This window comes from Danaus plexippus, chromosome 4 (assembly GCF_018135715.1).
Source record: "Danaus plexippus chromosome 4, MEX_DaPlex, whole genome shotgun sequence".
NCBI classification, from domain to species: domain Eukaryota; kingdom Metazoa; phylum Arthropoda; class Insecta; order Lepidoptera; family Nymphalidae; genus Danaus; species Danaus plexippus.
This window is the reverse complement of record NC_083538.1, coordinates 54,407-68,651: the sequence shown is the minus strand read 5'-3', so window position 1 is coordinate 68,651 and position 14,245 is coordinate 54,407. Positions and strand designations below refer to the sequence as shown.

At 39.2% G+C, this 14,245-nt stretch overlaps 2 protein-coding genes across 2 annotated transcripts; one reads left to right on the top strand and one right to left on the bottom strand.

Moving 5' to 3' along the window:
• Positions 1-3,684: 3,684 nt before the first annotated feature.
• On the bottom strand, positions 3,685-6,076 carry LOC116768438 (chitinase-3-like protein 1). The gene has a single exon (XM_032659164.2). It carries the CDS (start codon positions 5,813-5,815, stop codon positions 4,451-4,453), a length of 1,365 nt encoding a protein of 454 aa, XP_032515055.2. The 5' UTR covers positions 5,816-6,076; the 3' UTR covers positions 3,685-4,450.
• Positions 6,077-6,359: 283 nt separating this feature from the next.
• Positions 6,360-11,654, top strand: LOC116768421 (blastoderm-specific protein 25D). The gene is made up of 5 exons (XM_032659133.2): positions 6,360-8,488; positions 8,580-8,882; positions 8,960-9,306; positions 9,376-9,661; positions 9,735-11,654. Exons 1-5 carry the CDS (start codon positions 7,205-7,207, stop codon positions 9,981-9,983), a joined length of 2,469 nt encoding a protein of 822 aa, XP_032515024.2. The 5' UTR covers positions 6,360-7,204; the 3' UTR covers positions 9,984-11,654.
• The last annotated feature ends 2,591 nt before the right edge of the window (positions 11,655-14,245 follow it).

The following is a 14,245-nucleotide window of genomic DNA, read 5'->3' as shown; positions in this document are numbered from 1 at the left end:
TACTTTTTTTTATGGAACAAAACAAGCTCTTGGTTCATTCTTTAACAAGTACATCTTTTTAAAAGCGACCTCAAGGACTCCAAGCTATTAAACTGAAGTTAGAACTCCTGCGACCTCACATGTTGGCAACACTGACGAGAGTTTCACAAAGAAGTCAAGTAAACTGTTGTGGATCGACTCAATACCAACACATACAACTTACATATATAACTATGATATACTATAAACTTATTGTGATATATAAACAAAATTTATAACATATGTTAAACATTTTAATATTTAATACTGTTACAAAGGTGAGAACTGATTTTTCTTAATCATTTAATTGTTCCTTTTCGCCTTTAACTTTATTTTTCTACATAATAGGAAAATTGTGTATTAATTAAATGTGAAAATTTATTTGTGGTACCAGTTTTATAAACAAGGTGGCTAATGAAATAATTCATAAATCTGCATAATTGACAACCAGAAACCTGTTACTTAAAAATAAATTAATAATTTCTTTTTAAAGGTAAAATATTAAATAAAAGAATTTCTTACTTAAATTAATTATTCCTAGTCCATGAAAAAACCAGTTTCAAATTATTACTCTGTGAGTTGTGACTAATAAACTGGAAATGTCAAATGACGTCAGATTAGCGACAGTAACGTTCTTATTATTTTTATTTCGCAACTTCCAGAATTTCTGGATATTTTTGTTAAGTTTATTGTATATAACACTAAATTACAAGAAACATGGATAATCAGTACTATTACAAGTTAATGGCTAGTTATTTGTCAAAAAGAAACTGTGATGAATCTTTCATGCGGTATTTTTTCGGAAAGAATGCAACAAAGAAAACGCCAGAGGAGCTAGAACGTGCAGATGAAAGGAAACGTCGGCTGCAACGTGAGAGGTCACGAAGATATCGGGCTCTCAAAAACGCTCGGAGACAACACGAAGGAATCCGTGACAATGCGGACAACGAGTCGAGTCGTAGCAAGTCAAGAGCTGTGTCCGTGGATGAGGAGCTCAGTGAGGGAGACGAACCGCCGACGCTCTGCCATCTCAGCTACGACGACAAGTGGCGAGACCCCGGTCTGTCCGACTGTGCATCTGATGACAACTCGGCTCATAGCGCTGCTGAGTTGAAGGAGACCGCGCTCTCTGGTGATATAACCCTCGATCTGAAAGAGTTTTTGAGTTCACCTAACATGGAATTGGACTACCAGACTGTGCACAGCCTCATGTTCCACTGGTTGCAAACGTAGCATTGCTCTTCTCACTGGCTGCCCCTACAGTCATTATACATGTTGATTATATTGGCTAATAATATTTAGACACGTTAGGGCAATAGCAGTTACAAACTAGTAGAAAACTAAAACGAAGAAAACATTAGACTTTGTAGAGTTTACACATATCAGGTTGTAGGGTCGCTGCTTCTAAACTACAATCTTAGACACAGTCAAGGAAACCGTCCTGCCATAACAATATATCAGATAATTTAAGCAATTTACTGTTACAGGCTCTTGATGATTTTGTGAAATTAGACTTCTAAGAGCAGAATAGTGTGAACAATTGTTTGTTTAATGCAATGAAATTATTGAGTTATATATTTAATGAAAAGATTGAATTATGCAGGTTACTCATAGCCCTCTGAGGGCTCCTTTAAAGTTTAGTCAGTTAGATGTTTAAGTGTAGCGGAATCCAGGGAGCAAACTCCACATAGGATACCGATGTTGTTCTCATACTCCTCTGAAGGAGTCGCACAGTGTGGCGTGTGTGTGCATGCTGAGGTGCCGAATGCACTCCACAATGTTAGTCGATAAATATTCCAGTAGACAATAAGTTGTTAAGTTGCCATATCCTAATATTTAGATACTCGATTATATAATATGCAAGGATGGACTATATATTATATATATACATATAGTTTGTGATACAATGAATTTACATTTTGTGCAAAATCTACAATATTAGCTGTGTTAGGGGTTATTGTAAGTAACGTTTGTACACCGGCAGTGCTTCCCGCTGTTGGTGGCTCGCTCACACCTTCCTGCCTTCTCTGTTATGTTGTAAATACATTCCAATATATCCTGAACATCAAACATCATTATCTTTCTTGGATTCCTATAATGTTGTTTCTAAGTCCCAATCTTCTTCAATAGAAGCAAAACACAATTATTGCATTTATTACTTAATACTCAGAAGTGCTCTCTCTCCTCTATGTCTTATATAATCTGTAGACTCATTGAACTGTGTTGTCTTCAATACTCTTAGTTTATTGTTAAGTTATGTTATTAAGTTTTTTATCTCGTCTTATACTTTGTAACTGCATGTTAACATTAAAGTTATTGTTTAAGGATCGACATCTGTAAGTGCTGCTTGTTATTTATTCAATATGTCTGATGTTCCACTGGTCACAGCGACCGTATCTTAGCCACTTATATTTTTTTGTTTGTGACACTGAGTACATTTATATGCAGTACATTATGGTTTTCAGTAATAGATTACTGCGAGGTTCAGTTAGTTTATTGTGTCTAGAAGCACTATGTTCCAAGACTCTAAAATCTTGCAGAAAACAGAAATGTGCATGTTGACCTTATTGTGGTAGCTACAATATATATTTCGGTTACTGTAGCCAACGAGTTGAATGCAAATGAATAGGTTTACATGCAACTACGATGCGATGAGTGACTGTGGCAGACTGGCGAATCAGTGGGGTGGTGGTAGATCGCATCCGGAACGGACAATATGTTCTCTGTGTTGTAAATCGTGTGATATCGGTATTGGTCGGTGGTCAAGTCGTCGATGGAAACTGTCGCTGGCTGAAGCTAATCGGAAGGCCTTGGTAACAAATATCTTTTCCCAAATGAACATATCATTAGTCAAAGAATTGTTACGTCTCAATTTTAAGTTGCAGGTCCCTAGTAACTATTATTAATTTCTATTTGAGTGCATTCCATGTCACGACCTGCGAAGACAGTACTCGAATAATATTTTGAAGGAATCTAAAGTAATCTCTGAATCGCAACAGGTGCTGTGTAATGTGTTGTAGTAGTGTTGATCGTTGCCTTGTCGGATATCGATGTATCGAAAATAGATAATAATGACTAGATAGGTACTTTAAGGTAGTGCCATATTAAAGAGCTTCCTATTTTTAAGTGATGTTTTACTTTCAAACCCAAAACGCAATTAAATCATAAATCTCCTAATATACACAATCTGTTTCCAACGAAACAAAACTCCTAAAAATATCTGTGACCTACTTAAGTCCTTATAATTTAGTTTTAAAATGTCGTATGAATTAAAAAGAGCTTTTTGCTAGTTACTATAGACATGCATATTACCTAACGAGTAATGTCACTTACAAATTAGAATCCTTCCATGGTTTGATAGCTTTTTGTCATAGCTAAATTCCTAATCTTCCGTTTTAGCTTTCTAAAAAAAAAAATACTAGTTTAATTGTTCTCAAATGTGAATGTATAAATGTAAATTAAATAGTATGGTCTATGTATCCTTGGAGCCGTGAGTGGGCTGGCATGGTCAATGTCAACCAGCTACGGACCTACATGTTTTGCGTATTTACTATTCACATTAAATGAGTGCGTACATGACATATAAGACAGGAAGAAATCAGAATTTTATTTCAACGTATCTTTTTGACTTCATACGTGCGCGTCAATAAAATAAAACCTCAAAACTTCATATGTTATCATTTATTATGTTCGATATATTATTTTACATTCTACAATAATTTAAATTCTACATCAACGATGCTATTCTAGTAAAGAACTGGGATGTCTGCGATATGTTCACATTACATAGCGGAAGTTTAAAGGACAATAAATAATTTTATTAATGTCATTATATCTATTAAAAGTTTGAAAGTATATTAAGATTCCACATATAGTACTTTTATAAGTACCTAATCTATACACAAATAAACATTAAATTATGACTTCACAGCCACTAAAATGACTACACGCGATATAAATAAACAACAATAATAATTACAAACGTTAACATCCGAATAATCTACTCTAGTACTACTGTTAGAGATCGTAGGAATTAGAATAACTGTCATTACGAAGAAGAAGCTTTCATAATTAGACACTCGTTCAATTAAAACAGCGTCGATGAGCCGCCTTCGATTCACGGTAGTGCAGCCGGTGGAGTGGAAACCCCCACTCGGGCTGGTGGAACGGTTCAAGTGTTTTTCTAATGGTAAAAGTGCGGTATGTATGTAGTGCGTGCGGTTCTGTCCGGCTGAGCAGCGCCAGCAGTAGAGGCGCGCCGCCCGCGTGGGCGCCCGCCACCGTCATCGACATGACGCCGGCCACCAGTCGACCGCCGCTAGCCACTCCAGCCCGACCTCTCGTACCATGAGATCCTGTACCATGTACAAAATCACTTATGTGTCCAGGAAAAAGAAGGTAACTCAAAGGGAATCATCCATCGCCGCTGTCACTAATCTTTGAGGGTCTCCCTGACGGATTCGGAGAGAGGGAACTTCTCCTGTCCGTATAACTCGTGGCAGACACCCCTGTAATCGTCGGCATTTAACGAATATATCATAGCACCTCTTAATTTTTGCTTTCTAATGAATTTTGCTTTTTCAATAACACTGTCGGTGTCGTCGTAAGACACCCACTCGGAATTCCTAGAGAAATATGGAACTTTCGCATTTGGATCCCTCTTCATTACGAGATTATCATTCTCATGAGTATTTATGAATGTGCAGATATCTGGAAAGTTTACGAATCCTAAACTTCCCAGCTCTCCAAAGCCAGATGAGGGGCTTGCTACATTAGTGTTATTTTCATTAACAAGAGTAAAGGAATGTCCATATGTCGGTATCCCGACCACGATCTTGCTAACGTCCAGTCCTTTGTTTTTATACATTTCAACAGTGTAGTTAATATTCAGAGTGGCCATGTACAGTTGTTCATTTGCTCGTGCAAATAATGGAGCATTGAACCCGGTGAAGGGTGTGAACTGAGTGTAGTAGTGGAAGTCGTATGTCATAATGTTAGCATAATCAACATACATGTTAATTTGATCCACATCATAAGCAGCTTCCACAATAATCTGTTGAGCGGCCACTGCCACCGTCAACAGGTAGTCTTTCCTTTCTCTCACATACTCTGCTCTGATTTCTCTCAGAAGTTGAGAAAAATGTTGTTTTTCTCTCTTATTCAATTTATTCTGAGAGTCCTTAACAGCAGGGAACTCCCAATCCAGATCAATACCATCTAGGGTGTAATTTTGGAGAGTATGTTTCACAGATTTGATAAATATTTTCCTTGATGTATGATTGACAACCATATCGGAGAAGCCATCTTGAGCTCCTGCACCACCAATTGACAACAGGACTTTTAGGTTTGGATTTTTCTTTTTCAAATTCACAACTTCAGACATAATTCTGCGCTGAGCATTATCCAAGTAAATTTCCTTATTTATTATCCGAGCAAATGCTACATTTATATGAGTACAGAGATGTGAATGAATGTCAGAGGGCAATAATTCAGTGGAACTTATGGAGCTGGGCATAGTGTAGTAGCATGATACCACAGCTTTGTCATCTTCCACATTGGAGATATTCAAATAAACTTCTTTAGTCGCAGGATCAGTTACCTGCCATGATTCTTTTATAACTACATAAATAATAGCCCCTGTTATGAGAAAACACAGAAATACACAAAGAACAATTCCTGATATGATCTTCCTTTTGTGACACTTTTTATTTTCATTTTCTTCATCAATCAATTTCTGGAGCAGCATTGATTGAATTTTAATTTCCCAGCCCCTAGATTTAATTTTTTTTAAAACCATGGCGAAACTTGATCGGTAAACTTGAATTTCAAACGAGAGCTTTTCAGAGCTTCAACACTGTACTGTTTTACTGAAGTTAAAAATGTTCTCGCAATCAGAAATTTGCTAATACGTTACGAGAGTTCCAGATCTGCGTTGTTAGCAGGTACGCCACCTACATAATAACACAATATGAACAAGGTCAACTTATCGATTTATTGTTAAGTACTTGATGCATACAGACACGCTAGATTCGGTTCTACTGTAGTCTATTGCATACAACAACAATAGTATTGCATATACTGACAGCGGCTGATTTGATACAACAAAATTAAGCTTCTAAGAAAAATATTTTGCACGAATGAAAACCATATTTTAAACAAACAACAACAAGAAAAATATTAATGTACTCAAAAAATTACAACTAAATAAAGTTGTCATGAATTATTATTGGAATTGTATTAACATATTTTAACAATTGTTTTTATAAAGCAACGGTTGTTTTAAGAATTTTTTAAATTATGTCCAAAAAAATTATGAAAATTAAAAAGTTAAAATATTAATTAAAACATTTCGCACTTATGTTTGAAGGTAACTCCAGGTATAGTTTTAGCTTTTAGAGTTTTATAGAATCAGGCTATTGTCTATTCCAATTCATAATTTATAAACAAAATTTAATAAAATTCATTCGCTACTTTTAATGTAAGTCAATATACAAACACACACATACTCACGAACCTTTCAAAGTAGAAAAATATTAAAATAACATCAGACTTCAAGCATTTAGGTATTTTTGATTATAAGTGAATATGTAGAGTGCCTTATTTATATTAAATTAAGATATTTGGTTGTTTTTCTTATTTGGATGAGTGTTATACAGCAATATTAATTGAACAACACAACAGATGTACAAAATTTATTATTATTAATATATACTCTTAATTTTTGATAAAATTATTGAAATATTAGTCAATACTTAATGGTTATTTCAATCTTTAATATAAGCATATTAGATATTCATAACATTTTAGATGCGGATGGAATCTCGTAGCACAAGTGTAGTGGTTCTGTAAATCTTTTCTTTAAATAATACATTTTAATACGCTACTGCATTTCATTTATAGATTTCTTATTTTCATATTAGTGAGGAATAATTTAATTTGAGGTTTTGTACTCTGGTTATATCAATGACACATGGCGTTAGCATGTCAAATGTCAATGTCCAATGACAACAAAGAGAGAAATATGCAAATTATTAAGAGTAACTTCAAGTGACAGCTTCAATACTAAATATACCCGTGTCTTTATATATGTTATTTTTATTAAAATGCAACATGTGATTGTATTTTAATAATGTAATACCATAAATGCTCATTCAGTTGGAGTGTGTGTTCTTAGAATTGAGAAACTATGGATAGTCCTATGAATCGCTACGAACAACAGCTGTATAGTGTGTTCAAAACCTTCGACATAGATAACGAGGAAGCCTTAAAAAGGTCAGCAGTACTTCAGCTCTGTGACTCTTTACAGCTTGAAGATCGCGGCGCGGCGCTCGTGGACACTCTCTTTGACCGACAGAGCGACCGTATCACATTTTCACAATTCCGCAACGGGTTGCTCTCCGTCCTAGATAAAGATCCCATAAGACGCCAAGAGAACTGCTCGAGTAAGGAGAGTGTCGTCCCCAAGACCCCGAGCCCGGCCCAGAGCGACGACGACTCAAGAGAGGTGGGTGCTAAATTCGCTTTCGGTTCGGAGAGGTACGGGAGACGATCACGGCCTCATCGCGTCACCGCGGAAGACACACCGCGTCCTCGGGTGGCGTCGGAATCTCGTCTCGACAGTGTGCGGGCGAGGCGACGTATGAGGTGCAAGAGGAGCTCGTCTGCGATGGAGAGTCGCGAGGACGACGTGACTGGTCTGGAACTAGACCACGAGCAACGCGTCGACCGAGATCGAGCTCTCGCCCTGTGCCGGGGACTCGACATGCATGGAGTCGACCGGTTTCTAGTCGACCGCGTCTTTGCAGCCTCCGATGAGAATGAGGTGACGGTGGGCGAGTTCTTCGATCGACTGAACGCCTCGCTTACGACTTCCATTGAAACGTCTCTAGATGGAGGTATTGTGGAAGGTGATTCTAAATCAGATTCTGACATTGTCTCGAGTGATACAGTCGTAGAGACCTGGAAACGAGCTGGTGTCCGAAAACCGATGGGGTTATTATTAGAGCTAGGTTTCGGAGAAGCCGCATTACGGTTGCAGTCTCTCGAACACGTGCTCGACGATGAGTTACGAGCAAACTCCTCGCAAACGGACTCACGTTTGCCGCTAGCCGCATATTCACTATCACGTATACGTCTAGAATCTGTCGGGCGACTCTTGGAAGTCGCTCGTGGTGAACGGGACAAACTCCGTGAAGACCTCGGTGAAGCAAACCGACGTGCCAGGCTGCTAGCACAGGACGTGGACGAGAATCACGATCGCATCGAAGCCGAGCTGAAGTCGAGGCTGCGTCAAATGGAGGCCCGACACGCCGAGGCCGTTCGCGTTGCGGCCGCCGAAGCCGGGGTCGAGAGGGAGCGAGCCGCTGTAGCGAGAGTCGCTCTAGAGGAGGAAGCAGCGCGTCGGGCGGATACAGAGATTCGTCTTCGGGACGAAATAACTTCACTTCAAGAACGCATCGAAGAATATCAGGTGTACAATCGTGCGAAATAGTCATGATTTTGCCAGGTCGAAGTCGAGCAGACCACGGTAATGATAATAATCCTAACCATCTGCCTCATAGGAGCGTGCTGCGGCTGCAGAGGCTCGGTGTGAACACGCGGAGCGCGAGCAGAGTAGGCTGCAAGAGGAATTGCGGCGGGCCGAGGAGCGTGACGCAGAGAGGGCGTCGCGGGAGGAAATCGCTAGGGACGAGCTCGAGACTCGCTTAAGAGAATCGAGGGAGGAGCGAGCTCGCCTGAGGGACCGCTGCGACGAGCTCGGCGCAGCGCTCGAGGTGGCGGGGGCCACGAGGTTGGCGAGGGAAGGAGCCGCGCGCTGCTGGCGGGACGAGGTGGATGCGCAGGCGCCGGACTCGTTGCCTGATGTGCGAGGATTGCTTACACTTACAGCCTACCGCATTCGACGATCCGCAGTACGGTTTACGATATTTTTACTTTCCAGGTGTGTGACCTCTCGCTGCAATCTTTTGATAAGAAAGATGCCCAGGAAATAATAGAGAAGTTGATGACGTTTCTGACTAATATACGAGAAATATCAGTTGGAGACGGGAACAGCTGCGCCTCGTGCGACCATATTGCGAAAACCGCTGCGACTTTCCGGGAAGCGTTAAGAAGCTCAAGATATGAAGGCGCAGACACGATAGGACATAATCACGTGACGGAGAGGGACGACGAAGGGGCCCAGACTGACCTCGAGAGCGTCCAGGAGGTGGAGGCTCTGAAGAAGACACTCGCGGACCTCGAGCACGATCATCGCGTGGAAAAAGATAGTCTAACGAACGTCGTAAAGTAATGACACTATGAAATATACGCCAGGTCATCGAGAGGGTCGAATAATGTAGAAATTACTATTTGCAGGGAACTGGAGACAAGTTTAGAGCAAATGAAAACGGAATACGAAAAATGCGAGGAATACTGGAGTGACAAGTTGGAGGAGGAACGGGAGGCATTCGCGGAGGAGCAGCGCGCCGGGGATGAGAGGCTGGCGGACCTCGCGGCGCGCATCGCGGACTACGAGAGACAGTTCGCGCCCGCGCCGCTACCCACCATCGACGAAAGAGATCAGCTCGAGCTGCAGGTCAACCAGCTGCAGGACGAGTTCGACACCTACCGCAGGACTCATGAGGCCGAGCTCGCCGCTAAGGTGAGTCGACGGAGACGACGCCTCGGGTGCGACGGATGAGGGGCTTTCACTGATCAGAAGACGATTTTTCCAGTCGGAGGAGCTGCGCAGACTTCACCGGCGGCTGGAGGCGGCCGAAGGCGCATCCTGCGTGTGCGGCGGTGCGGCGGCGGCTCGATGGCGGGCGGCCGTGTGGAGGGAGGCGGGGGCGCTGCGGGCTCGTGCTGGGCGGGCAGAGCGGGCGGCTCACAGGCTCCACGCGCGACTCGCGGCCGCCGACCTTTTGGTCAAGGACCTCTACCTCGAGAACTGCCGCCTGGCGCACGGACCGCGCCTGCCCTGACGCGCGGCCTCACTGGTCGCCTGGAGGTTGTAGGCTGTGTGTGTGAGTTTTGTGATCTCGGTCTATGAAAAAATTGAGACAATTTTATATGAGTCGATATCCAGTGACACACAGAGCACACAAAATAGACTTAATCATACATGATATATTATATTTGTTTGTAGAGTAACACAACTATGATGTGATAATGTTTTTCACTTTTACTTCCACCTTTAACATTAACTGATGCCTCTGTGCCTGAACTGGATTTAATATTTTGTTCATGTCTATCATTTTTACCAAAATAAGAATACAACGTTTGACATGCAAACTTCTCAAAGGATCACTTTGAGGTTAAGTCCTGGAGGAGTATGAAGTGCCTTTAATGTGAACTACACGTGAAGCCTCATTAAATGTAGAATTCAATTGTATATAATAAAATTTGATATCAATGTTACGTTCACGGATGAAGCAACATAATACTCCATTTTAAATTTTTCTCTGCTTATTTTTACTGCATCTGTTCCTGCGCACGTCATCTGTCTGATCTGATCGTGTTATATGTATAGCCAATTGGATTTAGATGTGTCATTGTAAGAGAAGTCTCCAACAGCCTCAGTGGTTCAATAATATACACTGATAGTAAGTAAGTAGTATTCCTGTACTGACATTGTGATTTCAATTGTTGCTAATGTCTTATACCCCTCATGACCAATCGTTGCATAAGTCAGTAGTAAGAAGTTGTATAAAATGTAAATCCTAACAGTATCAGGATGACCTCATCTCATATCAATGTGTTGTGGCTAGTGTTGGAGGTCATTGACTCCCACAGATTTATTTAAATGTCAGATGTTTGTATATTTGCATCTCGGCCGATGCCTGTTATGGGTGTCACTGTTAGTGAAGCATCCTCACTGGCGGATGTCTGCTTTTTTATATAATATTATATGTATAGTATCACATGCAGTGCCTTAATGTTATGGATTTCTAAGAGAATTCTAAATGTTCCTCACATTTATTTTTTAATGTTTCTGACTTAGATTATTTAAATAGTATATTTACTAAGGCCAGAGAAAAAAATTAAAGAAATAACGTGTGAACAGGTGTGATGGGTGTAGTCTGTTCCTAAAACAAACAACCTCGGAATGACCAGAGTCCAGAGGTGCCGCTGGGATTTTATGTGAATGTAAACGTACGTTGTGAATTATATTATTAAAAGCCGAAAGTTCAGATTCATGTACCTATATTGTATTCGTCACATAACTTTATATACAAACATGTCGTCGCACCGTTGGCTACGTTCCAGCTGACGATTCTCATTCAGACATTTTTTGGGACTCGGTTAAAGTTAACAATAGTATATTGTTTGTGATAACTGCATAGATGTTAACCTTCAGGTTACACCGGACATGTCCTTGGTTCTAGTTCCTTCTAGTTATTTTGAAATACTCATTGATATCCGGATGCGTCTACACCACACACTTCACACGAGACGCTACACTCTACTGTGTACTATCTGATCGATTCCAATTACTGCTGGTAGTTGGTGAAGTCGTCTTCAGATATATTTCAGAATAAAACTTTAGATTTAAGTGGCGAGGTTGACAACACGAATTACAAAATGACAGACAAATTATGAGTGATGAATGAGTGATTATAAAAATAATAATTTAATAAAATGTTGATCATCGATCCTTGATTTTTATTTACCACTATTTTATTTAAACATGATTAATTGTGATATTTACAAATTATCAAAACTTTGCTCAATCTATCAAACACAAATATAATAAATATTTTATACATTGTTTTAGTGTGGAGTTGACAAGCAACACATATTCTATTGTAACCTTAGAATCCAGACAATCCGCCCTCAGCTGGATTTGCTATGATTGTTTATAGCATTGTTATGAATCAAATCTCAAAAAGAATCAGTCGAAGATCACAAAATAAATTTCTCGCCGTTTTCAGCAAAGACGTCAGATTTACTAAAAACAAAGCTGAGACAAGTTTAGATAATTGTATGATAAAAATATGTCTGAATACTGTTTTCTGAAATATGTATATAAGGTGCTCCATATACGAGTATAGACTATAGAGAGAAGAATACGAAATCCGTTGGTCATGAGTCATGACCTTTTTCTGGATTTGAATGACTTAAAATCTTTGTTCAGGTGGCGTGGGTACGTGAGCTTATCATGACTATTGAATCACCTTTTGTTTTTTGAATTGTTTGGTATATCGTATAAACGGTAGGTAATTTACGAGTTTTTGTTTCACCTCTTTCGATTTTTACGACTTTTGACCCTGAGCAATTTTTTAAAGTATGATGGTTAGGGATTTTTTTTTGTCACATATAATGGTATGTTGAACTATCATACTACATTTCCGATCGATCCGAATTATCGTGACTTCATTGTTTTTATTTGGTTAAATTTGATGGGACTCTATACGCATAACAACTCAATATAAGAATGTTGAACTAAGGATGCTTTCTGCTGCACATTTATTTGCAAGATAATACATTTACCGATTTCCGTAACCGATAGTTTTTAAGAACGTTTCCAGTAAAAAGCGACCTACAGTTAAATCAAACTCGGTTCTAGGTATATTTCAATGTTAAATTATGTAACTTTATAAGTACATTGTATATAAGAGGTAAGTTTCTGTTAAAATTTTAAAAAACGAAATAAATAATGCATTGATGGGTTCAGACTAAAATACCTAACATTCTCTCACATCTTATCGTGTTCCCGATACGTTAAGGGAATATTCATACTCATCATCATTTACACATGGAGCTCCTTTTTTTATTTTCTTAGCACAAAATTCTAGCTTGTGATGGTCAAACAAATAGCAGCTTGACGAAAACATCAAGTACATATATTGATATTGATGACGTGCTACAGACTTGTTTTTTATGTTCGCTGATGTCTTACAGCAATCAATGACGTCAGAAATAAGATGCCGCTTTTCCTAAACCTCTGCAAACCTCTTCTGGCGGATACTACTTGTCTCCAGGCGAGTCGATCACAGCTCTCGAATATCTTAACTGTTCTGTAAACCATAGGATGAATCTTTGCCTAAGGCGCCGGTAAAAAGAAATTAGTGTTGCGACCGTTTTCTGTCTTACCAGCCGTAGCTAGCTGACAGTCATAAAGGTTTCTGATACAAGTGTGACTCTCCGGTGATGACAGGCGAGGGTTCTCATGCCCGATGGTAGTCCTGGCTAGACTTTCAGATTGTAATACATATTTTCTATCTATTGTAAGAGGTCAACGAAATTATAAAATAAAAAGAAATTAATGACGAACTAATGTTTCATTGTTTTGGAAACTAACTAAACTCGTTAGTTTGGAGGATCTGTCGGAGTAATAATTTATGTAAATATTATATTAGTTATAATATATAGGTTATTGGGCGGATTAAGGTAACAACTGTTTAGAGAGACGTAAACGCAGACGATAAGATGGTACTTATATAAAAAAATATTTATCACAGCATGGTAGATTAAGACACAGAGAGAGAGACCCTAGCTCGTAATGTACATCGGAAGGCGGACGAACAGTCCGCCCGTGACGGTTCCAGGTTCCAACGTCTTCAAGACCCACATGGACTAGCTGGGTTTCATGGATCTGGTGTTGAACTCATATCATTCAACTCCTTAACTATATTATGTTGTTGATTCATCTCCACACTCTTCGGAAGATAACATTAATCTAAAGTTTAACCTAAAGGGAGGCAGGAGACGGCCGGAGCCAGTTACTGACGTAGGTAATATTAAGGTTGTGAGAATGTTGATTAAAGTTTATTTATTATGAAAACCGGTTATAATAATGAGAAAGCATTGAAGCAAATGAAACAATATGTTTAAATAGATGAAGGTTTTATTACAAAATACCTATATATATATTATATGTACTTATAAATATAGTAAGTCCCTGAATGATTTTAGTGATGGCAATTTTTGTCTATCCGTATATGTACATAAATAGTTAACATTATAGTTATTTACATGTTTAAGAGCACATTTTGCCGCCTTCGTTGAATGTATAAGTTAGCGGAAGCGAATTGATTAATATTTCCATAACAACGACAGCCTTATTTTGCTCTTAATAAAGACGTTGAATGAGTGACTACCACAAATCCCTCTTGGCAAATGGGTGTCGATATAAAATAATCGATTAATGAATCCTTTAAGAAATCCATTGAAAAAAGTAATTTTTGACAGATTGACTGACAGCGATAATTTTAACTACAATAAAAGATGTGCCCAGAAAAAC

Excerpts from the sequence above, each read along its gene's own strand:
- LOC116768421 (XM_032659133.2), top strand. The coding sequence starts at position 7,205 with ATGGATAGTCCTATGAATCGCTACGAACAACAGCTGTATAGTGTGTTC. Across the intron at positions 9,307-9,375 it reads AGTCTAACGAACGTCGTAAA|GGAACTGGAGACAAGTTTAG; the intron begins GTAATGACACTA and ends TACTATTTGCAG. Across the intron at positions 9,662-9,734 it reads AGGCCGAGCTCGCCGCTAAG|TCGGAGGAGCTGCGCAGACT; the intron begins GTGAGTCGACGG and ends CGATTTTTCCAG.
- LOC116768438 (XM_032659164.2), bottom strand. The coding sequence starts at position 5,815 with ATGGTTTTAAAAAAAATTAAATCTAGGGGCTGGGAAATTAAAATTCAA.